General features: G+C 51.0%; 1 protein-coding gene across 21 annotated transcripts in view; it reads left to right on the top strand.

Moving 5' to 3' along the window:
* The window catches only part of sm (heterogeneous nuclear ribonucleoprotein L), a 443801-nt gene that overhangs the window by 218735 nt on the left and 199677 nt on the right, over positions 1-25389 (top strand). For all 21 annotated transcript variants that reach the window (XM_071664637.1, XM_071664635.1, XM_071664627.1 and 18 more), the window contains one exon: positions 23-72. In XM_071664637.1, the coding sequence (XP_071520738.1) occupies positions 23-72 (50 nt within the window). The remainder of the gene's footprint in view (positions 1-22; positions 73-25389) is intronic.

Raw genomic sequence — 25389 nt, 5'->3', positions numbered from 1 at the left:
ACGTTTGTTTCTCCTTTCACAGAACGGCCCTTACGGTGGCTTCAACGACTATGACAACCAGCCCAGGAGAAGGTATGTACACACCGTGTTTCTTGTCCCGTTGAATTTTTTTTTTTTTTTTTTTGTACGAGAGGCGATTGTTGTAGGATTTGTAAGATGTGCGCAGTGGGTAAAGATATGTAGTCGTATTGTTATTTGATAGTGAAGGCGGAGGGATGTTGGAAGGAACTGGGTTTGGTACTGACGTTTGTTGACTGTGGAGAGTTAAGTTTTATGGGGTGGATTGATACTGCCAGTAGGGGATGGTTGGAAATTACTGTGGTTTGCGGAGACATATGAGTGGAGGATCGTAGGAAGGAAGTGGATGGTTGCTGGAAGGTATTGACACATGACAGTAGGAGGATCGTAGGAAGGAATGGGTCGGTAATGAGGTCCGTTGACAGTGGAGGGTTGCTGGAAGGTGTTGACACATGACAGTGGAGGGTCGGCAGGAAGGAATGGGTCGGTAATGAGGTCCGTTGACAGTGGAGGGTTGCTGGAAGGTGTTGACACATGACAGTGGAGGGTCGGAGGAAGGAATGGGTCGGTAATGAGGTGTGTTAACAGTGGAGGGTTGCTGGAAGGTATTGGGGTTAGTGTCTTACATCGGAAGGTTGTTGGAAGGAACTTTAGTTGGTAATGGCATATGACAGTGGAAAGTTGTTGGAAGGAACTGTGGTTGGTACTGACATCTCCGACAGGAGGGGGCGGGGTGTGTGGAAAGAACTGTGGTTGGTACTCACACCTCTGACAGGAGGAGAAGGGGTGGGTTGTTGGAAGGAACTGTGGTTGATACTGACACCTGACAGGAAGCGGAGGAGGTGGTTGGTGATGGAACTATAGTTGGTACTGACACCTCTGACAGGAGGGGGGGGGGGAGGTAGTGGTTGGAAGGAACTGTGGTTGGTACTGACACCTCTGACAGGAGGGAGGGAGTGAATGGGTGTTGTCTGACAGGAGGTAGTGAGTGGGTGTTGATGAAAGGAACTAGGGTTGTGACCATCACCTCCCGACCTGGAGGGTAGTTGATGCTCGAGCACGAGTAGGTTAAGAGGGAGGGTTGTAGGTTAGGAGCAGCGATAGGGAGAGGAGGTAAGTTAGTTTTAGCTGGTATGATAACATGTCTTCCTGACCCCAGCCGTAATCCCGTATTCTCGACCAACCAAGTCCTGCAGTTTATACGCATCCTGTTATCTTTTTCTCATACGATCGAACTCTGATATTATGCCTTCTTCTCTCAGGTAGGTAAGTCATGAAGTATGTAACTTTTTTTTTCTTTGTCTTGGACTGAATTAGTGTTTTCCAGTCATATGTATCATCCACCAGTAACGGGAGATAGACGAGAAATGTATGGAAACCGTTGACAGGTGATGGAAAGTGATGATAGTTGACGAACATGGGGGACGCGTTATGTCGTATCTCTGAAGTTCATGGTTAACTTTTTTTTTTTTTTTTTTTTTTTTTTGTGTGTGTGTGTGTGTGTGTGTGTGTGTGTGTGTGTGTTACAGCTGTAAGCTTCAGGGTGGAAGGGACCTGTGGATTGATTGAAAAATTTTGGGAATGTGGATGTTGTGAAGTTTGCTAGTTTTAATACGATAACTGTCTTGTCTGTCTGTCCTTGTTCATTGATTTCATTCCCAAGGATTAGGGAGGCACAGAGATAACATTTAAACACCTCAAGGTATGTTGGAGTAGTGCAGGACGAAGTGTAAGTGTGGAGTTAACGTGTGTGTGTGTGTGTGGTCAGGGTGCAGGAGGTTGCCGGCTGGTTGATGCCACCAGTTTTGTACCACGTCCGTGATCCCTTGGTCGCTGTCTTCTCAGAGCTGATGGCATATAGCAGGAGGAGGAGCACTTTGTAGTCACATGAGCACGACGGTACAGCACCCCTTGGGTATGATGGCGTCTTGGCCATCTTCGTGACCCTTAAGGGCCCCTTAACTTTCCCATTGTTTACAGTGTCGGTGGGTAGAGGTTATTTACTTTTTCACACCGGAGCGTGCTCAAGGGTCGAAGATTGACAGACGTCCCTAAAGAGGATGAAGTGAGGCATTCCGGGCCGACTTGACGTGTGGTGTAACACCGGGTAGAACAACACATGGTACGTGGGGAAGATCTGTTGGTATAACCTGAGGTAACAGTGTAAAGGTCCATCCATGGTCTGCTGGGCTATCTGGTTGGGTATATTCTCGAGATCACGGGTTCGCTGTCTCTCTCTGACTGTAGAAGGACATTTGGGTGCTAATGGCGGAGGGGGGGGGGGGGATATCATGTGACATCAACAGCTTTTGACTAGTGGCGGAGTATCCACAAACTGGCCCACGGGCCACGGCTTCTCGCAGTCTGACTAGGAACAGCACTCCTGCTTGGGCTAAGACCCAGCTGTTGGGTAGACCCAGCTGTTGGGTAGACCTCCAGAATCATCGTAAGGTAAGGGGAAGGGAAGGTAAGGGTGCCAGACAGAGTTGTTGGGAAGGAGGGTAGAAGACCTCCAGAACCGTCGGGTATGTGGAGGAAGACGTCAGCATTTAGGAGCGACGTAAAATTTCCAGCAAGATGCGGAGGTTAGTCGTGTGGGTGTTCGATCCAGCCGTGACGTTATTATTTTCCCCTGGCTGACACCCGGCTGCTGGGGTGAGGAGAGATGTGATTTTAGGATCACGTCTGTGCTGTCGAAGTTTGAATGCGCGTCTTATTTGCCGCCGTTAGTCCTGGGAACGAAGAATCTGTGCGAGGGACGAGGTATAATGTGTGTGTGTGTGTGTGTGTATGTAGTTGTTTTTCGCTTCTGCATGAGGGAAGTAGCGTTAACTGCCTCAAAAATCTTGCAGAAACAAGTTACGAATTCCAGTCGTGGCGTAGTAAAAAGAAGTTTTCCCAAAACTCCTGGAAAAAAGTTGGGTTATTTTTCCGAATCGAGGAGAACGTCTTGCGGGTTATGTATTCTGGAAATTCCTGAGAGGGCAGGGCGGCGCCGTGGCCAGGCACATCAACCTCGCCATCGTTGAAGGCAAGTCTTGATTTCCGGAGCGTGATGATACTCTTGAGAAGAATTGGACTCTACTAATGGTATTTTGCGGTATACTTACACCCGATACTCGTATAGTAACAGGGACCGAGAGCACTACCCGTGTCCCAGCTCCCTCCCCCTCGAGATGTGGCTTCGCGGCTTGCGATTGGCTGCTGCTGCTTCCTGTAGGTTGTGTGTTGAGACCAGCCACACGAGGATAGGCCGTTGTGACATAACGTCCTCTCGTCATTGGCTACACTTTTGTATACTTAGTGGAGCATCTTGAACCCGAGGACTGGCGACGTGAAAAGTCCTGGTTGCTTTTGATAAAAGACAAAAAGAACGATTGAATTCTTGATGGATGGGACCTGAGTGAGAAATTTGAAGTATTTTAGAGTCTTCGTCAAAAGTAGAGACGCCGTGAATGTTATTTGCGGAAGATAGTGTTAGCCTCGGGGGACTGGCTGGCCAGCCTCGTGAGTACGACGGTACGACCTATTTAGGCAGATGGCATGGCCTTTGGCCAGACCCTTGAATGATGAGGTCAGAGGTCGGGTTATGACAACCGAAGGTCACTCCGGTTTGGCTCAAGGGTTATACCGCCGTGCTCGAGTCCTGCTGGCTGCGAGCCAACGTGTAAGGTGCAGATACGAACAGCTTAGTTGACCCAGAGGAACAGCCATGCGTGTTGGATTCCGATCGACTTGTTAGCTTAAGAGACGAGCCCGCTGAAGCAGACAAGGTTTTAGGTTTTAGCCAAACTTTTATGTCCAGTTACTGAGGCGACGGTAATCAGAATAAGGCAAGGGTATACATGTCTCAGACAAAGGCACTTTGGAATGTTGGTGTTTACATAAGGCGAGCGTAAGCCAAGTTTGGGGTCCCCCACGATAGTCATGAGGCGGGGGCCACGGTTTTGTAAAGTATCGTGGTGCTTCTTCGCTCACATACTCAGGTGGTCCGTGGTACACTTGCATGGTATCCATCGCCCTCAGTCCAGGGCTTGTTAGGACACGGTGACACACTAGCAAGGTATCCGTTGTGGTGTCGCGGATGGGGGGGGGGGGGTGCGTCGTGGAACACTCGTGTTTCAGCACCATGGCACTCGTCCCTGATGGTGTGTGTGTTGAGGTGCCGGCGCCCTCCAGGGGAGAAAGAACTGGTGGTTTATGACATGTTGACCGGCCCCGTTGAGTCAGGTGAACAATACCGGGTTGTCTTACGTTTCATTGCATCAATATCTCTCTCTATGTATATTACACCTTTTTGATAGTGTGTACATACGTGTATGTATATTACACCTGTTGAGTAGTCGGTACACGAGAGGCGATGTTTTGACGTCGGGAGCGCCACAGCTCCAACCACTGCCGCAGCAGACGACACGCACTTGCTGGTGCTCGACCACTCTCGCGGTGGGTGGGTGAAGATGCCACCGGCCTGAAGGATTGTTTCATTAGTGTTATTGGAGATGGTAAGTGATGGATATTATGTGGCGTGAAGCCATTTGAAGAGTTGAGGTTGGGTGACAGGAGGAGGAGAACGAGTAACTGAGGGGGGTGATGGTTGGAGGACTTGGGGGAAGGAAATAGTCGGGTGGGGGGAAAGGCGATGAGGAGGAGGAGTGTCAATACCTGGCTGCCGTCCACACACTTGTGGGATTTATGCGGCATCATACCCGGCGCTGTCCCCCTGCTGTTGCCACCGCTCAGTAGGTCCACTGCTGGAATGTATCCTGCTTGGCGCTAGCTTACTCCCTCCCACCCTACCCTCCGTCTGGTGTGACTGTCCGCCTCCTCCTGCTTCATGTGCTCGCTGCTGGCCTCTCCTCTCCCCCATCGTTGGCCGGTCATGCATCATGTTGACGGCCTCCTTTTGCTCTGGAATGTCTCTTATGTATCTCGTGACGTCGCAGTTTCCCCCTGATGGTGGGAGTGTCCTCGTAGATAACGACACTCCCCCTTTGTCTCTCTTTGGGGCGGTGATCACTTCGAGGGGAGAGAGAGAGAGAGAGAGAGAGGCAGGTGTTGAGACATTTGCAGCAGCAGCAGTAACAGCTGCAAGCCCCTGGCATTCATTTTGTCGTTCCAACGCCTCATAAAAGCTATTTAATTCCGGACCAGAGTTCTCCGGCGGGATTTGCATGTTGGGATGGAACGATTTTCATATGCAGATGAGGCCGGGGATGCCCGCCCTGGGGACCCGCCCGACGCGTCACACCTGGACGGCTCGTCGCTCCCTCCTCCCGGCTGCCTGCCTCGCCTGATGCAGCAGTGTGGTGCTCCCCGGGTCTGTAGCATGAACCAGGGGAGCCGCCCGCCCCTCCTTCCCTTCCTTCCTTCCTTACTCGTGTCTTTGGAATGTGCATAATGGTCGGTTACCAAGAAATGGGGGATGTGTGTGTGTCTTCATGATGGCTTTTCTTATTTTATCAGGCCGTTTGTATCCACTCGGGCGCATGGGGTATTTCAGGGTGGGAGGGGGAGGAAAGGGGGTTTACTGGTGAAATATAGGTTTGAAAAAGTTATTAGTTCTTTCCCAGTTTTTTTTTGGGGGGAAGGCTAATTACGTGCGTGTAATAAGAGCCAACCTAAGCCCAGGCACACAGGGCCCAGAATATGGCGTCGCTAATGCACAGACTCTCTGCTGCTCCTGTAATTAACTTTCTTTTTTCTTCTTTTCTTTTTTTAACTCGGGTTTGTTCTCAGGTCTCCCCTCCCCTCCCCCTAGCCTGTGTTGAGCCCCAGTCTTAATTTGTTGCCTCGCTGGGGCCTGCCGACCGACCGATGGGACGCGTCTCTTGTGTGACCCGCTTACACAGGACGGCAGAGTCAGTACTGAAGGTCCAGCCAGCCCATCTTGTTTACCCTGGAGGGGAGGTCTTCATATCCTAACCGCCATCTCCCTTCTCTCGTTATTCGGTCGCTCTTGACCTGATTCTGAAAAAGTGTGATGAAATTTGGTATCATCTTGGAACGAATATTTTTAGGTGTTAAAAATAACATGGAAATCGTGTTCATTGTTTGTCCTGGAGGCAGAGAAGTTTGAAGAGTGCACTGGACAAGTACCTGCAAAGTGTACTAGACCCGTCAGGTTGTTGCGGGGGGCGCTGTGTAGGCTTGAGGGCTGTTGAGGCTTCCAACAGCTTGGTCGACCGACGACCCAGTCCAGACAACCTTGGGGGTGGTGGGTGAAGACCCGCAAAGACCTCACCAGGTAGTAGAGGAATAACTATTTTACCCTCGGGGTCAAGTGTTCCAAGTGTTCATGTTCAAGCGGGCGTGTGAATTTCTCTACACCTTCGTTATGTTTTACGGCCGAGTTCATTTCTCGTTCAGATGTTTGATATAAGATCATGTCACCTGAAATGCTGTTTACCCCATTTCTCTCGCTTACCATGTTAGCAGGACTTGACATGGCCTCCACGTCAGACCAAGGGTTCTTCCTTAATCTGACGTGAAAATGAGTTATGTTATTACGCCTGTTGGACAGTCTGCTCATAACTGGTATGCTAACTGGTTCTGGTGTGTTGGCATTACCACTCACGGCGGGGATGGGCTTTGCGCAGCTGTACACACGAAACACCAGCCTAAGCTGCCGATAACCAGTTATCTGAAGCTCACACTGAACTGGTGCCGTCCTTTCAATACACACCTACGAATCTCCAGGAAAAAAAATGGGAAAGAAAAAAGCTATCATCACTGAGATGCACAGCTGTGATGAGTTCTTGTGGGAAACTTGAATGTGTGTGTTTCCCAGAGCATGTCCGGAGCAAGGCTCCTGTGCTCATTTAGAACCTGCCATGATGATGATGACCATGCACGTCTCCCTGGAGGATGACGTGAGGCGTTGGTGGTGGTCACACAGGCTGGAGGTGAGAGAAGGCCAAGGCCAGCTCAGAATTCATACGGACGAGTGATGGTCAGGGTTCGAGTGGGTAGGTCAGTCAGTACACACACACCTGAGCCTTTGTTTGACCTGGAGGTGGTTCTTAACGCTGGCCACAGTGACCCTAGGTTCAAGGGCGCTGTGGTCAGCGAATTAGGCTCTTAGCCTAGAGGTCCCCAGGCTCAATTCCTGGACAGGGCGAGACAGATAAACGAGTCTAACACCCGTAGTCCTTGCTCGCCTAGCGGTAAATAGGCACCGGTATATAAGTCGACTGTCGTGGGTCGCAACTTGGCGAATGGTCGACAGTCCCCTGCGTCAGGGGAAGGCGAAGAAGTGTTCACCAGACACAGTGAAGCCATCGGAAGACTTCGCCAGTTATGACTTCGACGTCACTAGCCATACTTGTAGCCTTGTAGCACTTGGAAAACCCTTCATACCCACAGTTCGGTTTGGTCTTTTGTTTTTGTTGTTGTATATTGAGATCCGGAAAATCCTAAAGGCTGGCCTAATTTCGTAACGGTGGCGTTACATAATCCTCTCTCCGACCCCCAGAGTGGGTTTTCTGGCCCCATTTTCAGCTCCGGAGGGGACGGACACATTCCCCGGTGTTCACAACCTCGGAATAATTTACGTGCAAATTTGGTTGTCGAAATATTCATGAGCTCATACTTCTTTAGTTATCAGAGACAGGAGAATGTGTATACTGGACAGGGAAATTAATATTTCATGATGCAAGAGCAGGTTAACATGTCGAGGAGAGCCCTCCCCGACGTTTCTTTTATCAAGTTCCTATTGTACATACCAGTATTTTTTTGTGTGTGTTACGCTCGCGTTAGGATCTTGTTCATATACATTGCAAGGCGTAAGTTTCTTTCCAAATGCTACTCCGTTCAGTCTGTTCTAGTTAATTGTTTCGCACCTCGAGGAGGCCTTGCGATTGAATTATTTTTCGCGTTTATGCTTTAAAGGCGACTGTTGAGTGGCTCTCGTGGGTTTGGTATGGGCGTAGTGATCTGGTGTTACTGCTCCTCCGCTCAGCCTGGCTGTTCGAGGTCAGATCGCGTGACCCTCTTCTTACGTAAGCGATGCGTCTTGTACAAAGTTCACGACCTTGAGTTTCATAATTCGGTGGCGCTAAGTGTTTACGTTACTTGCTGGTCAAGGTTTGGACGGTTTAGGGTCCCGGAAGGTGAACAGTTTTCTGTTTCGTGTGTATCAGTACCGGCCAGGCTATTTGGGCCTGAGGGCTGCGGCATGCAACAGCTTGGTCGACGAACGACCCAGTCCAACAGCCTGAACCCATCCCCATGGTCTGTTGGGGGGTAAGAGACCCACTCCCACAAGGACTTCAGCAGGCATGGCACCTTCTGATATTGATGATGGTATGAATATGTGTGATATTCATGTCGCTTCCACTATCACACACAGCCTCGAGGGGACGAAGTGGTTGTGTGTTGCTGTGTGTGAATTCCTGTGCGTTCATATCCTCCATGCATGTCGTTGTGACGGTGAGGAATGAATTTTTAGTGTACATTCCAGACTGGAACTTCTCGATATATCTCCGGTGTTTTTCCTGACTCTAGAGAGTGTAAACTGATGCAGATTTTATATCAGGGTGATATCGCCCCCGGGGGATTTGATGATGATGCGTTATTGTAGGTTTTCCCTCTGTGACAGGTTCGCAGAACCCAGCCTATCATTTTCTTTTTGAGAGCCTAACTGCCCCTTTATTTTCATCGCTCGTGGCAAGGTCATATGACGTAGCGTTTCGCCGTTCCTTCAGATGCTGCATACTCCTACCTAACAAATGTTTCCGTCCGGTATTGTACTACACCTTTCATTAACGTAATGTTAGTGTCAGGGGCACAGCTCTACCCTCCGAGCACGGTCAGCGACTAGGCTAGTCCTCCTGCGTGGACGGAATTGATCAAGGCTGTGTGACGCTGCAGGTGTGTCTTGTGTAGTGTGACGGTGTGCGCATCTCTGCGTAACTTGTATTTGTCGTCAGTTGGTTACATACACACACCGGTCCCCTAACGCATATACTGCTCTCCCCTCCCAATTGTTGTCATTACCGTAAGGGATTAAATGTATATTAGTGGTACCGGGCCTCGTAGGATGTTCCCAGGGCACACACATTTCTTCCCTACGAGGGCACCTTTCAAGCTTTTATATGGTATTCATGTCGGGCGAAAGTTATACTGTTGCAAGTAGTGTCATTAATGTCGTGGTACCATTGTTTTAGGAGGAGTGGGAGGATCTCTTAACTAGGATAAATGAACACCACATGTTGGACTACAAATTGCGTTGATTGCCACTGTAATAAGATCAATAAGAGTAATTAAAGGAATATGAATAAAACTTAATAGAATCGAATAAAGGAATTTGGCCTTCTGACTGTAAGGGTAATAGCGCTTCGGGTTTGCAGAATAACCCTTTGCCTTCCATTTTTATATAAAGTTCCGGGAGGACGGGGAGTGAATGATGGCGGGAGGGTCGGGCGGAGGCAGGATGTTGGCGCGGCAGCCGTCAGTAAACACGGCTGAAGTGATCGTTGCTGTCGCCGCTGAATTTATGTGGCGCGCGCCGTGCGTAGGGACGATAAGGGCGCCGCATCAGAAGGGCAGTAACGCGGGCAGGTTATATGCTGCGGTAAAGCCTTGGCTGCCGTTCCTCCCCCCCTTACCCACCCATCAAGGGGGGGCGGAGGTTTGCCTGGTATACCACACGACCACTGCTGTCCTCCCAGGCTCACTTTATGGGTCTTGCACGTAACCTACCACCCCATGCGCCGCGGCGCGCCTCCACTTAACCCTCACCGTGTGTATATACCACCACGCTACGCCACTGTACCCTCACCGCACCACCCCTCATTGTGCGTCCTCACCACACCACGCACCACTACTGTGTGACCCGGAACACGCCACCAGTCTCACCACGCCGCACGCTAACCCCAGAGCCATTCCGTTCTCTCCCACCACCAACCTCAACACACACACACACACACACACACACACACACACACACACACACACACCAGTACAATAATAAATGGGTCCCATCACGCCATGCGGTACTGGAGCATGACGTCAGTGGGGGATACAGGTGACACGTCCCTCCCTCCCTGCCAACCCCAGCACGGCGCCGCTGCTGCTGCTGCAGTACACCCTCATACCTCCGGGCGCGGGCCAGCGCCCGCAGTACGCAGTACAGTCATGCGGATCTCGTGGGAGACTCGTTCCGTGGATGACATCGGTCATGCCGTAGCACACGTTGCCCACACAACGCTCTCTCTCTCTCTCTCTCTCTCTCTCTCTCTCTCTCTCTCTCTCTCTCTCTCTCTCTCTCTCTCTGAGGCACACACACCGTGTATGTACACGCGCCGCACATATTTGTGGGGTGCGTAAGCGCGCTCCATAGATGGGCCGCACGTGCCTCGCCAGCATCACTTATGTTTCTCGGGCACACCAGCCACACACACACACACTCTCACTTCCCTGCTTCACCCTCCCTACTTCCAAGTCACGACCCCTCAACGCTCCCCCACCCTCACCAAGAGTACCAGCCCCTGTTCCCCCCCCCCCTCCCCTCCCCCAAGCAACATCCATGCAAACCCCCTCCTCCTCCTCCTCCTCCTCCTCCTCCTCCTCCTCCTCCAACCTCCAACCATTGCCAGTGCGTCCACGACGAGGGAACATGATCGTGCGTGTCATCGTCAGGAATAGTCATTTCTGACGATCTGTTACCCCGTTTTTTTAATCCTTTTTTTTTTTTTTTTTCTTCCTCTCTGCTCATCCCGTTTTTTTTTTTTTTTTTTTTTTTTTTTTTTTTTTTTTTTTTTGCATCAAGATAAACGAGGGGGGTGGGGGTACCGCAGGTGACCACGGTATCAGTGACACGATTTGAAACGTTATGAACGTCTCTCTCTCTCTCTCTCTCTCTCTCTCTCTCTCTCTCTCTCTCTCTCTCTCTCTCTCTCTCTCTCTCTCTCGTCAGGTAACCTGGCGTGTGTCATGTTGCCGTAGTGTGTGTGTGTGTGTGTGCGCCAGGTGATCATCGCGTATATGCTCGCTCTACCAACCCCTCCTCCTGTGTTAACACCTTTTAATATTTTCCTACTGGCTTAGCAGTACTTGGGTAGGGCGCGCCCTCACCCTCCCTCCACCACCGCCGCTGCAGACTCGTACCCTGAGCTTATTATTGCCTTCTGAATAACTTTCCCCAGTTATATTTCAGGGTTGTCTCTACTATTGACTTTTTCACCCACATTAATAGTGAATTTCCCCGCAGGAATTGTTCATTTGTTGGCCCGTTTTTTTTTTTTCAAGAAGGATGGTGGGATGATTTTTCACTTTTCTATGTTTATTTCTTATTGGTTATGGTATTCTGCGCCTGTCTCTTACTTCCGAATCGATCGGTCAGATATTTGACGCAATTCTGATGGAAAGATGGAGTGAAAAAGATTTTGAGTGATCGGGGCCTGAACATGCAGGAGGGTGAAAGGAGGGCAAGGAATAGAGTGAATTGGAGCGATGTGGTATACCGGGGTTGACGTGCTGTCAGTGGATTGAAGCAGGGCATGTGAAGCGTCTGGGGTAAACCATGGAAAGCTGTGTAGGTATGTATATTTGCGTGTGTGGACGTATGTATATACATGTGTATGGAGGTGGGTTGGGCCATTTCTTTCGTCTGTTTCCTTGAGCTACCTCGCAAACGCGGGAGACAGCGACAAAGCAAAAAAATATATATATATATATATATATATATATATATATATATATATATATATATATATATATATATATATATATTGTGTGTTATTGTGTGCTTTTGTGTGTGTGTGTGTGATTGTTTATGCTCATGTTGTTATGTGGCAAATGCACTAGAGGAACTGGTTTTGTTTTATGAAACGTGTGGACATGGGAGGATGACATTATTATTGCAGGAGAGACGTGGGAGGGCATCACCTTTCCCTCCTCCTTGCGTTACTGTGACACCCCCCTCCCCTCCCCCCGAGACACAGGGTTTCTGCTTATGATAATCCGATCACGTCTGCAAGAAGGGGAATAATTTTTGCATCGAGTTGCTGATATTGTCTGGAGCATAATGCCTTAATGCCATTTTATGATGTTTACAGTGCGAAGCTGGGGAGGGCGTGCAACACACACACACACACACACACACACACACACACACACACACACAGATGTTCTTTTATTTAGTCTGTTGTATCCACGTTCACAGGTCTAGCAGGCGCCAGGCTATTGGATCATGACATTCCTGACCATATAAAGGGATATAGTATTACTGCTGCGCGTGATGGTGTTTCGTCACACACACACACACACACACACACACACACACACACACACACACACACACACACACACACACACACACAGACACTTAGCAACCTGAGACGACCCCTCCCTAACGAACGTAAAGCGCCATCCTCGTTTATCTCTCTCTCTCGCCATAGCCCCAGTAGAGATGTATTGCCTGTCAGGTAATGTGGCGCGAAGGAGGCATCGGATTGTCAGGTGTAAGTGTGTCTTCCTGTGAGATAGGACATGGCGACTTCCCTGAGATAAAGTCATCTATCGCCGCCTGTAGGGAGAAGTTGTCCTCACAGACTGATAACAAAATGGGATAACAGTCGTTTACTTTCAGCTGCTTCCTTTGTTGGTCTCATTATAGCGAGGCTTTGAACGTCGCGTTTAAAGTGGCTGGGGGGAAAAAAGGGTGATGGTGAAGTTGTTTGTGGTGGCCGGGGCTTGCCTAACTGACCCCCCCCCCAACACTCGCGTGTGTTGGAAAAGAGAGAGCTCGTGTCCAAGACTTAACCGGACACTGTAGTACCTTACTTTGGGTTACCAGGCCTTCTAAGAACTCCTCACCCCATTCACAGCTCGGTCTGTAGGGACGAAGGTGTGTGTATAGAACCCGGTCTTATGTGATGGCTGGAGAGCCTGCACTAATCCCACGCTGCGTTATTAACCCCCCTTATCGTTTCAGTTATGTTGTTACGGGTCGCAGCAGCCCCCTGTCCCATTAACGTCACCCGCCAGCACACCCCTGGCCGGCGTGACACACCGCTAGCTCCTGTTGGCACGCACGCGTCATCCATGGCCTCTGGTCTGATGACAACCCCGTAAGCGGATCGGTGTTAACTTATCGGGTTCGTCGCGCTGTTTCTTGCGGCTTCATTTCTCTCTTTTTCTCCTCTCGCTCCGCCTCTCTCTCTCTCTCTATTCAAATTTATTACAACTCGTTCTGACGAGGCGCGAGTCTGCGACGCATTTGACTTGGTAAATGGAAACTGTACTTTAGCACGTGCTAAGTTCCCTCCTGCCATGGTCAGGTCAAAGCGCTGGGTGACGGAACGCTTCAGCCGTCGTGTCCCCAGAGTTTATTGCCCCGGTGTGGGACTGACTAGCTGGCTGGCTGGCTGGGTGGTGGTGACCTCTTGTCAGGCACGTGTTTCACTTTTCGCGCCAAGCCGCCACCACCACCACCACCCCTGCCAAGCCCCCGCTACATTTTCGGCCTTTTAATGAACTCTGGAGCTTTTTGTCAGCGAAGACAGCACGACGTCTCATTCTTCGTGGACGGATAATGTTAGATGATGTCGTGGAAAAACGAGGCTAACCGGGTTCATGTTTACAGGCCAGCAGCTGTAAATGACTGCAGTGACGACCAGTTTTGGTGTTTGATAATGCTGGTGTTTTTAGTTTGCTCGTCTGTGAGTATAATCCTCAGCCGAGCTGTGTGTTTCGGCCGTCCTAAACAAGGGGTGTAAATAAGAACATCCCCCACTCGTCTTTTGGTAATGTAAGTCGCTGTAAAAGTCAAGGGCAGATCTCTGAAAACGGGAATATACACGATTCTGATTGCTCTGAGGCAGGCAGGAGCACGAACAGTTTCCTGCAACTCGAAATTGGCGATTTGCATCCCTTGCTGAACCGTGAGGAAATTCTGTTGTGCGCATTCAGGGTGAGTGAGCGATCACGAAGTAAAAGACGTGTTGACGCCCTAATAAAGTTAAGGTGGTTGCAGTGGTGCGCGGACGAGAATGTGAAGGAAATCTTCTGATGTGTTTGTGTTCCCCTTGTGTGAAGGGACGTGAGTGATGTGTCTGTTTGCGTTTTTACGATTAACTGTGAGCAGACCTGTGGGGGCCGTGGCTTCAGAAGAGCGCAGTTCGTTGGGAGATAAGAGCTGTACTGGGGAGATTGAGCCTTTAAAAACATCGTAATGTAGACACAGTGGATGGTAACGCCTTAGAACTGCTCAAGTTGACGGTGTGTGACCGTAGTGAACAGATTACGGATGCACATAATGTTAAACGTGGAGCGTAAAGCTGTGAGGTGAACGTAAACGCATTTTCCAAATGATTTGGACCGTTCATTAATATGAAAATTGAATAGAAAAAAAAAACTGGAGGACTGCAGGAGTGTGCTCCGTTGTGGTGGTCGGTACATCACCATCTTGGCAAGTTGTGTGCACGCAGAGGGGACGAACGGTCGACTTGACACTATTTAGACAACAGCTCAGACTGACTTGAATTGAGTCGTTGATTTGGACGGGTGGGGTAAGGTAGCACAAGGAGGACGAAGAAGACTCGAGGAAAAAGAGTTTCTAGAATGGTGTGAATTTCCAAGTTGAAGATACTCTTTTGTCTAGGGTGTGTAGTATAGTATAGTGCTGGGGTATTTTAGGGCGAGGTCCCCCTCCTTCGTCCAGACCACGTCTAGGTGGACCCGGTCAGATACAACCAGCGGGAGATGGGACTGTGGTTACACTGCCGACATGACCAGGGTGATTTTTAGGCGTTCATTCGAGGGGGTTTTTCCCTCTCATTTTACAGGAAAATCAGGGTGATTATATCGTGGTGTTCAGGTTAGCGTTGACCTGGGAGGATGGAGGGAAGGGAGTCTTCCTTATTTATTATATATATTGGTGTATAGGACGATGTGGTCTCTCGTAGTGAAGAGGTAAGAAAGGGAATTGAAGTTACCTTAGAGTTGACTTTGGGGCGGCTTTCTGCCTCCCACAGTCCATCTGGACTGGACCCAGGCTGCTGGGGTTAGGTTGGGTGCGTGGTTCACCGAAGCTGTTGGAAGGCGCGCCCCACAGGCCCACGCAGTTGCCACAAACAGGCTGGTGTGTTACACTCTGGAAATACTTGACCCAGGGCACTGTCAAATTTCACAACAGTGTATCTCATTTATGTGCGGGTGATGTAAACAAGACAGCATTCCTCACTCCTTGTTTTCATATACATACCTCGAAATACTCCAGAAAGGGACCATGGCTGAGGTATCATTGTGTTGCGGCCGTGGCACTTGTATAGATCTCTTCTTCCCCACCCTACGTCCCCATATGACATCTGGTTTTGGAGACTGGGTGGAGAGGGGATAGGGGTGGAGGGTGTGTTGTCGCTGTGGTCTTGTGGAACAAGGGAGATGTCGAGAGGCACCGCTCCCTCACCTGGGGATGGGTAGAAGGCCTGTAAGATGCCGGCAGTCAGAAAGTGAAATTTCTTATGAGTCACCAGTTGCCGTGCGTGATTTATAGGTAGGCGAAGTGAATTGTGCCGTTGTAGGTCATCTGAGCGGGGTGTGTGTGTGGATGTGGGCAAGACCACAGCTGTTGAAAATGAGGCCAGCACAAACCTCATTAATGAAGATGAGTCCAACACAAGCCTTATTGATGAAAATGAAGCCAGCACAAGCCCAGCAAATGAAAATGAGGCCAATACAAGCCCCGCAAATGAGAATTAGCGCAGCACAAACTTTTCTGGTGAAAATGATGCCAACTCGTGTACAAGTTTCTTAACGTGTGAAAAGTGAACACACGGTGTGACGCTGGAGTACTGCAGCGTGTCCAGTTGACACTTGACAACCTCATGTTTCACCTCTTGTCTAGCGGAGGGGGGGGAGGGGACGCAGCAGTCTACTGCCTACTAACGTCTCTTATTTGTAAGACTACCCGATTGGTGGGTTAACGTGATACTGTTGCTGCTGCTGTGAGAACCACAGAGCGACAGGTTCACTAGCCTAATTAGCAGTTCTGATGTGCGAAATCTGGCCAATGTGAGTAAAAGAGGAAGTTGAGGAGGTGGTCATTTGTGTTTTGCGGTGGAATTAGAGCTTGATATGTGGATCTGGTGGATTATGTTGAAAGACTTCATTGCAATTTGAGGTACAACAGCGGTAGGTTGGGTCGTGGCTGTTGCGACTTCACTGTAAGCTGGAGTTGGGGAGGCTCGTGTCGGTAGTGCTGGAGGTGGGTGGTTTCTGGGTTAGGGGGTGGTATCTTCTATCCCCTCAGCTCGGCCTGGGATCTTACCTGACCGTATCTCGCCTCACGATGGTGTACCACCACGACCAACACCGGCAGCAGTCAGCGTCTCAGGTAGAGGGCGTTCGTCCTGTGATGAGGTGTTCATGGCCAAGTGATGCCGGCGCAGCTATGTGTGTGTGGACACAGGCGAGAGACACCTGTTTCGTCCACGGGGCTGCTGCGCAGGTGTTTCGTTAGGGGTAAGGGAGGGGGGGGGGGCAGAGGGGCAAGTGTGGTGAAGAGGTGCGGGGGCGGGTCGGAGTGGAGGTTGGGGGGTTCTGCATTGTAGAGGGAGGGGAAGTGAGTGAGTGAGAGGAGGAGGAGGAGGGGGGAGGGGGCAGGGGATCAACCCCTCACAGCAGCGGTGGCCGCAGTGATCGATGAGAGGGTCACCAGCGGCAGGCAGTAGTGTGGCGTGGTGTGGCGGCCGGCAACTAGGCCAAACTTTGATGCCTTATTACCCGTCACGGACCCACCTGCCCTCCCATCCACCCACACACCTCTCCTCCTCCTCCTCCAGCACCGCTCCTGGACTTGCACCATACCTCCATCCCTCCCTATCCTGGACATGGCTCCTTCCAGCTTTCTATACCCCCCTCCCACCAGAGACCAGCCTCGTATACTGCAACTTGTCTCCCTCCATCCTTCCTCATTACCCTGTTACACTTGATCACGATGTGCGTGTCCTGACCCCTACCTATCCTGTGTGTGTGTGTGTGTGTGTGTGTGTGTGTGTGTGTGTGTGTGTGTCCATCCTGAGCAGCACTTGTTTCTCTATACCTGATGCCTTGGGCCCTCAGGTCACGTCTGTAACTTTCCCCATATTCACCTACATTTGCCTGGCTATAACCGTCTGCACAGACTTAATGTGTTTTTAATGTGTCGTCCAATCCAGAGCGTGGGGCCTGGCAGGTGTAGTTAAGCTGTAGCCTCCATCCTGCGCTCCTGGATCCCTTCCTCCCTCTTCCTCCTGCCGCTGCTGCCGGAGCAACGTCCTTGGCCCAGGTCCTGCCGGTGGCAGCGGTCTCTCTAGCAATCCAGGGAGGAAACTTTGTGATGGTTTCTTCCCCCCACCTGTCTCCCTCCCTCCCGCCTGCCTGCCTGCCTGCCCGTCGTAGTCACTTGACAAGTGTGTTGTTGCTGTCACCGTGGCCATTATCGGCCGCCTCGCGCTCCTGCTGGGAGGCGAGGCGAGGCGAGACGAGGAGAGGGTGAGATGTAAGGAGGAGGAGGTTAGGATAGCAGATTGAGAGGGATGGGGAAGTAAGGGCGGTTTGAGTGTGCACTGGTCAAGTATATACCTGCAGAGTATACCTATATATAGGCTTTGGAGACTGTGTAGGCCCGAGAGCTGTGGCTTCCAACAGCTTGGTCAACCAGCGACCAAATCCAACATCCTGGGCCCACCCCGAGCTGTGGGTATGAGGACACCCGAAGACCTCTACAGGAATGACCAGGTATTTCAAGGGTCACCACCCCCCTACCCCATACATGAGGACCTCAGCTATGGGTCAAATGGGCACGTCGGGTATGACCTCCGCCGGGCCCGCGCCCTTCGTGTCCAGGAGACCGAGTTTGTAAACAAAACATCGGTATACGTCGTAACCCGTTGATGATGGGGTCGTACGAGACATCGTATGGGTAGTTGTTATAGGAGAGAGAGAGAGAGAGAGAGAGAGAGAGAGAGAGAGAGAGAGAGAGAGAGAGAGAGAGTTCATGTATGTGGCTTGGGACCCACGAGCAGCCCTGTTGTATTTAATTACATCTGGGAGACTTCATGTGGATTTGGTGAAGGGATCCCTCATGGCCGGGTGATGACTCCCTCGCTTCATTACCATTGTTAATCACGACCACCAGGCCCCTCACGTGGAAAGATTATATATTTGTATAATCTTCTGCGTTTTAATGTCGCACGTGCTTTCTCATATGAGGTAGTTGGTGGTGGATATTGATGATATCAGCCATTGTTTGTGTTTGATGAAGTTTTGCTTAGCATGAGGGGTAAGCAGCGGTGGTGTTGATTGCGTGGAACTTGGTAGTTCCGTGTGGGAGTTGGTGTTGTTGGGCTGGGATTGATCCCCGGTGGATGTTTTCTCATCATCTGTTAATACTGAGGGAGAGGCAGGGTCCCTGTCACAAGCCAGGATCCCGGATGATCACGCCTTACCGACGGAAAATTGATTGATGCCCAGGAAGGGGATGGTGGCAGTAAGACGACGCGAGTCTTGGCCTGGTGGATGAACTCACGTGTGCTGAGCGAAGGAGGATATGAAAACTTTTTTTTATATTGTAACACCTAAGAGTTTCAAGTCTGTGGGAGAAGTACAGCCTCAGAGATTTCAGACATTCCCATTAATTTAGGAACCTTTACCACGTTGATAATGTGGGCTAGGACAGATCTCTGTATGTATCCAGTCGCGCAGTGTGTATTTAGTGCGAAGATATCGAGGAGGGATCGAGCACGCCACCTAAACTTGAAAGTGAGTGGCGCTTGTGACGGTACCGTAACGCCCCTACGCCTTAGCGTGCTAGTGGCTGGCGATGTGCGCATCTCCCACCAGACCAGACCGGTCCAGGACTGTCTATAATCGATGGTATGAGTCATGATTTACCAGAGTGATTATCTAGGGCCTTGCCCTCAGTCGTGGGTAGTGGCAACACACTTAGTTTCCGCGTCAGTCTTTTTATCACATCCACCAAACACGATCCTTCCTGAGAGTGAAGATAGGTGGGCGTCAGTAGCAGCCCATCTCGAGGCCTCTCCTTGATAATTGTACCTACAAACAGCATTAGTGTGCTGTGGTGTTTTGCCCGAAGCAACATGTTGCGGGGTGTATGACAGTTTTGGTGTGGTATCATGAGAGGCGTCAGAGGACGGGGTCCTTCATATAAGGTTCCTCACCCCGTCAAGCGGAGGCTTGGTGATAGGAGAGTTAACGACAAGAGCGCCATCTGGAACACTGGCCGAGCACGGAGAAATCTTAACGTGGCGGAGACCTTGTACAACAGGAGGAGGGAATGAGCGGAGGTCGTCTCCACCCCACAGCAGCAACGTGGATGATGTGTACCACCTGTGTGGTGGGTGCTGTAGGGGGGCTGGCTGCAGCCACCAACACCTGTCGTGGTGCCTTGCCTGTGTTACTGGTTGGTGGAATCTCTCTCTCTCTCTCTCTCTCTCTCTCTCTCTCTCTCTCTCTCTCTCTCTCTCTCTCTCTCTCTCTCTCTCTCTCTATCTATCTATCTATCTATCTCTCTCTCTCTTTACGAGTGTCCACTAATTGAAAAAAATGAGGTATGAATGTTCACTGATAATTTCAGTTCCTTTTAGCTTGTGGTTGACTATCCACCTACAAGTCCATGAGGTGCTGATGTATGGCAAGGCTTCGGACCACCTTGCTGCCAGTAGCCTGCGGACGAGAGAATACTCGTGGATGAGGGTGTGGTTGGTGCAGCAGGGGGGGATGCAAGGCGTTGACCACCTGACTTTCAGCAGGTTTGGTAGGACAGGTTACAAGCGCTAGGAGGGAGGGAGGGGTGCATGGCAGGCCACCGGGTGACCGTGGTTGGTAGGCGGTCGAGTGGCGTGATGGGCCGTGGCCACGTCGGTCCTCGCTGGGTCATTACCCTGCAGGGATCACTTAGGAGGACGGGTGGGTGGCTGGACTGGGCAAGGATGGTATGGGTGGGTGAGGAGTGGGCGAGTGTGTGTGGGGAAGGCAAGGGAGGGTGGATGAGTGAGGCTTTGCAGGAGTGGGTTTGGTGGATAAGGTGTAGGTTGTTGGGAAGGATAGCTTGGGAGGAGTGGGCAAGGGACCATGCAGACGATGGATCACCCAGTAGGACGCAAGCCATGAGGAACCCCTTTTCACTGGAAAACGTGAAGAATGTGCTGGGGACTTCATTTGTTGCCGGGACGGGTCGTGTGCTGGTGAAGTGACGTTGATTGCGAGTTATTGTTCTCTTTCGAGTGTGGATCCCTGACGAGCGTGTAGAGCGAGCTGGGAGGAACTCTGGACTAGATGCACTTAAAACGAGACCAGGTGTCATTTGTGCAGGACAGCAGGAGGGTGGGTGTGTCGCTGGAGGTGCAGCAACACCTCTCTGCTCTGTGGTTGGTATTTATCCCCGACCCTCCACCCTACCGCACCTTCACCTCTTGCTCTTCCATCATGTCTCCATTTATAGTGGGGGACACCCATCCATACTGATGGCTGGGGCTGAGGGAGGAGCCTTCTGCTAACGTGTAATATCATTTCCCTCTATAAAGCTCTGGAGTTTAAGGATACTGTCCTCCAGCAGATGACCTCGTCATATACACTATCATATCTTTTGTCTTGGGATTTCCCCCCTTGTGCCTCTCAAGCTGCCGCTCTCTCTCCTTACTCATGGCACCCTCCGTCTTACACACACACACACACACACACACACACACACACACACACACACACACACACACTCGCTGATTCAGTTCGCCAAAGCGTAGGAGGAGTTGTAATTAAACTTAAGGTAAGGCGGGTTGCTCACGTCGAGTTTCTCGAGCCAGCGTGGCGTCCAAAATAAGGGCGACGAGGTAGGTTGTACGCAGCCCAGCGTTAAGCTGTACACCAGCCGCCGGAAATGATGCCTCGGAACAGGTTGTGGTTATAAATACTGCCATGGTAGAGGGTCTCTGCCAGTCACGGTGGCGTTGATTGCTACCGCTCTATTCTTGCTTGTCGCCGCCACCTAATAGAGATAGGGAGCCTAATGTGGAGTAACTTACCATCACTGATTACCGGGGGAGGGGGTCGAGCGCCTGTGTGGAGGAGAAGCTGTAGACGGGGCAATATGCTGCCTATCCCTCATAGCTCTCCCCCTAACTCTCTCCCCTCCCCCGCAGTTCCTCCCCCCCTAACTCTCTCCTTTTCCCTCGTCTTCACCCTTACATCGGGTCATAAAACAGATCAGGGAAGCAGTTTGGGTCACATAAGGTTAGCGCATTCTTCCCGAAGTCTTGCCCTATGTGGAAAAAAAAAAGAAGAGGAACAGTTCATGCAGGTGAGACGAGCGTGAGGCACACGTGTGGGAGAGTCAAGATCTGTGTCAAGTATTTAAGCATACGTGTGTATACCAGCCAGCCTCAGTCTGGGAGTGGATATTGGACCCCGGCCATCACTACCCAACCATTGGAACGTCACTGACGTACGCACGGCTTGTGTACATGAATGTGTTGAAGAGAACACAGATGTGCGTAGCCCGTGTGTTGGTGGATAGTCTCCGCTGGTGTGGTTGATGGATAGTCTCTTGCTGGTGTGGATGATGGTATACCCAAGGCTAGTTGGTTAGATGAGTATCAGCCATGCAGTGACTTAAGCACGGGAGGGCGTGGGTTGGTAGGGTACCTCGAGTAACTAGCGTTAGTTTCGCCTACGTGTAGAGCGGACGTCGTGGTCAGCACCAGCTGCTCACTTGGTCACCTTTGGTTCACAGGGCAGCAGTCACCGCCCCTCTCTATCCCACTGGCATACCACCTGACCCTCTAGTAGTATCGTTTGTTGTGTTTGCTGTCATCCATAGGTTTTTTTTTCATTGTAATCGAATTTATAAAACGTCATCAGTACAGTGTATATATATGGTTACATTGACACACTCTGAAGTACAGGTGCCACGTAGCAGAGGTGGAGGGTGATGGATGAGCAGTGGAGCTGAGGTACATGTTGTGTATGGGGATGTTGGCAGGTGACGGTCATTGTGTGGAGGGCCACAAAAGTCAGTCATCGTCCACTGGGTGGCCAATTACCCCATCTGTCCTGCCTCCCCCTCGATTCGTTGTGTACGTCATGCCCCTCCTACAGTGCTGCCTCTCCTCACCACCACCACCCCCCAGGCTGTAGTTATGCTGCCTCCATTGTTCCCTCATTCACTCTGGTTTCCTGTTCTCCCTCTCCAACCTAGCGATGTAGTGCCACCTCACCCCCCCCCCCCCCCCGACCTTTTTCCTCTCTCTCCTCTCTCTCTCTCTCTCTGCCGTCCTCCACCTTAACTTGGCCTCCTGCCACCACCACCTCCACCACCACCACCCTTGGCTGTACCCTGGCACTCTTGGTTCTATCATTATCCCATCATCACGATCCACGAGTTTGTCATCACGGTATTACTTAACTTGCAGTTGTCCTCAGCGTGCCACGCGTCGCCACACACCACCCACAGTGTGCAAATGAATTCAAGCAGCGTCAGACCCATTGGGTCTTAACGAGGCTGTTTGTGACAGTGGAAGAGAACAGCAATTTATGGACTCGTGTGATTCAGGAGTGAAAAAAAAGGGCACACAGTACAACTGCCATCCTGGCCCGAAAGTGGCCTTAATTTATAACCTTCGTCAGAGTTCCCTGTTGAAAATCCAGCGGGAGTGGGGTTCCCCTGGGGTAAGTGCGCGGAGGAACAGTGGGATTGCTGTTCCCCAGGTGGAAGTGCTTGGAGGAACAGCCGGAGTGGGGTTCCCCTGGTGGAGGAACAGCTGGAGTGGGGTTCCCCTGGTTGAGGAACAGCTGGAGTGGGGTTCCCCTGTTTGAGGAACAGCTGGAGTGGGGTTCCCCTGGTTGAGGAACAGCTGGAGTGGGGTTCCCCTGGTTGAGGAACAGCTGGAGTGGGGTTCCCCTGGTTGAGGAACAGCTGGAGTGGGGTTCCCCTGTTTGAGGAACAGCTGGAGTGGGGTTCCCTTGAGGGAAGTGCCTGGAGGACGCCCTCATCTGGGTGTATATGTGAAATGGCGAGGTCGTGCAATCCGCCTGCCCTCTAGTGTGTTCTTGCAGCTCAGAGAAACACCTCGACAACCCATGACTTGCAACACCCATGACTTGCAGCTCCCAGAACTTCACCTCAGAGATAACCTCAGTACCTATTGGGGGACCACCTCGGGTTACACACACACACACACACACACACACACACACACACACACACACACACACACACACACACACACACACACACACACGTACACAAGAGACCGTCCTCGCCCTGGGCCGTTTAAACATCTACAATGTGAACGATCAATCTGGATCACGTCTACCAATGCACAGCAGTCATCACACGGTCGTGTGTGTGTATATGTGCGCGTCCATTGCATCATCGCTCCAGCACTCGGGACTTGCGCTGCCCACCTAGGATGTGTATTTCGCAACACACACACCCCCACCCACCCACCCAGCACCCTGTAACTGGGACCAACAGAAAATGTTTTGCAACGTCTTCAACCATGTTCGTGTATCACCAGAAAAACCGGAGCGATATGCCAGGACCCAGGTTTTTGTGTGCCCTTTAGAAACACACTACCGGACGGCGAACCGAGGCTTGCATCACTAGGATAACAACAGTGGTGCCACACACACACACACACACACACTGCGAGGAACACACCTTGATGTAATATTGACAACGTCCGCGTCATGAGAGTAACAGCCAGACAGACAAAAAAAGAAACCATAATACCGTTTGTAAATTCGTTAAGAACCAAGAGTTCACCAAGAACTCTTGCCACCACCCACACGTACACATGTGGCACCAGAAGACCTCAGAGCTCTGTCCCCGACCTGAGTGGTGAGGACGGGGGTGTTAGGACACCTTCGAAATTATCGTAAGGTCAGGAGTATACCAACGCAGTCAGACTTGTACCTTCCAGTGGTACACGAGCAACTCGACACACGGAACAACACTTTGCACCTCTGCTCCAGTGGAAGGTGTGCCGGCTGAAGATGCTCAGGGAAAAAAAAAAAAAGGAAAAAAAATCGTGAAATTTCCTGGTTGTACGGTTCTGGTCTCGCGGAAGCCGGTCCTCTCCTGTTTGTCGGCAAGACTTCCAGAAACCTCGATCAGCTCCCGTTCCACGGAAAACTTCTTCCTTCAGTTTAAATCTAAATCTGAAGTTTCCAAATGCGACTTCCACCACCACCACCACCTCGGCCATGTATCGCAGTGCGGTGTCATCTTGTGCATTTGTTGGTTCGTGAAGCCCGAGAGGGAGGAGGGAGGGAGGGAGGGAGGGATGGGTTGTGGGGTCGTAGGTCGCACAGCTCTCGTCGTCTCGAGCCCCGTCGTGTCTAGTTGTGGGATTTCTCAGTCGAGGTGCACTCTGTGTGTGTGTGTGTGTGTGTGTGTGTGTGTGTGTGTGTGTGTGTGTTTGGTATCCTTCCCAGATAGCGTATCCTTGGGCTTTATTTATTTTTTCTGTCGTATTTGTTCCCTTCCTATCGTGGCCCACGTCCGCTCCGTCCCCGCTCCTCCTGTTTGTTCCGTACCCTCAGCGTATTCTTTTGTGACTTTCATACTGGCAGCCGAAAAGGAAAATTCTTTGTAAAGTCTTGAGAAGCATTGATATTTTCTAGGCATTGTGGTGCGTGTGGGAATGGCAGTCTTGGACAACGGCGGTGGGGGTCATTGGCCGTGTCCACCACAAGGGGAGTGGAGTGAGTGGTGTTGCTCTGCGGCAGGCCTGGTACGTGGGGCTGCTGGAGCAACACCTGCCAAATTTGTATTCAGAATTAGAGGCAATGTGGGGATCCTTTGGTGAGACGTACCGGCGCCAGGGGTGTGGGAACCCTGGATGTAGGTGGTGTGTGTGTGTGTGTGTGTGTGTGTGTGTATATGTGTGTGTATGTGTGTGGGTGGGTGGGTGGGTCGGGATAGAGGATGTGGAATTGGGGGAAAAAAGGGATAACCAATGAGGAAGTTTGCATGGTGCAGGGGAGACCCACTGGCCGCGAGAGGAGTTCCCCGAGTTCCCCGTGGCCGATGGAGGAGGAGGAGGAGACCGGAGGTTAGATAGCCGCTCGGGAATGCTTGTATATAGATGGGGTTGGGAGTGTAGTAACCAGCCTGACTCTCCCTTCGACAGCGACCACAGTAGTTCGGACATGAGATCGAAGAAAGAGACGCCGTGCAACTCTTTTAACACAGTCTCATCCCTGAAAATATAGAGGGTCTGTTGGGTATAAAGATAAGAGAATGCGTGACGAGGGAAGGGAAGATGTGTGTGTGTGTGTGTGTAAAAAGAGAGAAACTTTTAAGATATTGGTTGGGTAATAGAGAAGTTGGGGTGGTGGTCCCTTGTGCCACAGATGGGGGGCGCG

The sequence above is a fragment of the Panulirus ornatus genome, chromosome 9 (assembly GCF_036320965.1).
Source record: "Panulirus ornatus isolate Po-2019 chromosome 9, ASM3632096v1, whole genome shotgun sequence".
NCBI lineage: Eukaryota > Metazoa > Arthropoda > Malacostraca > Decapoda > Palinuridae > Panulirus > Panulirus ornatus.
This window is presented reverse-complemented; position numbering and strand designations above follow the sequence as displayed.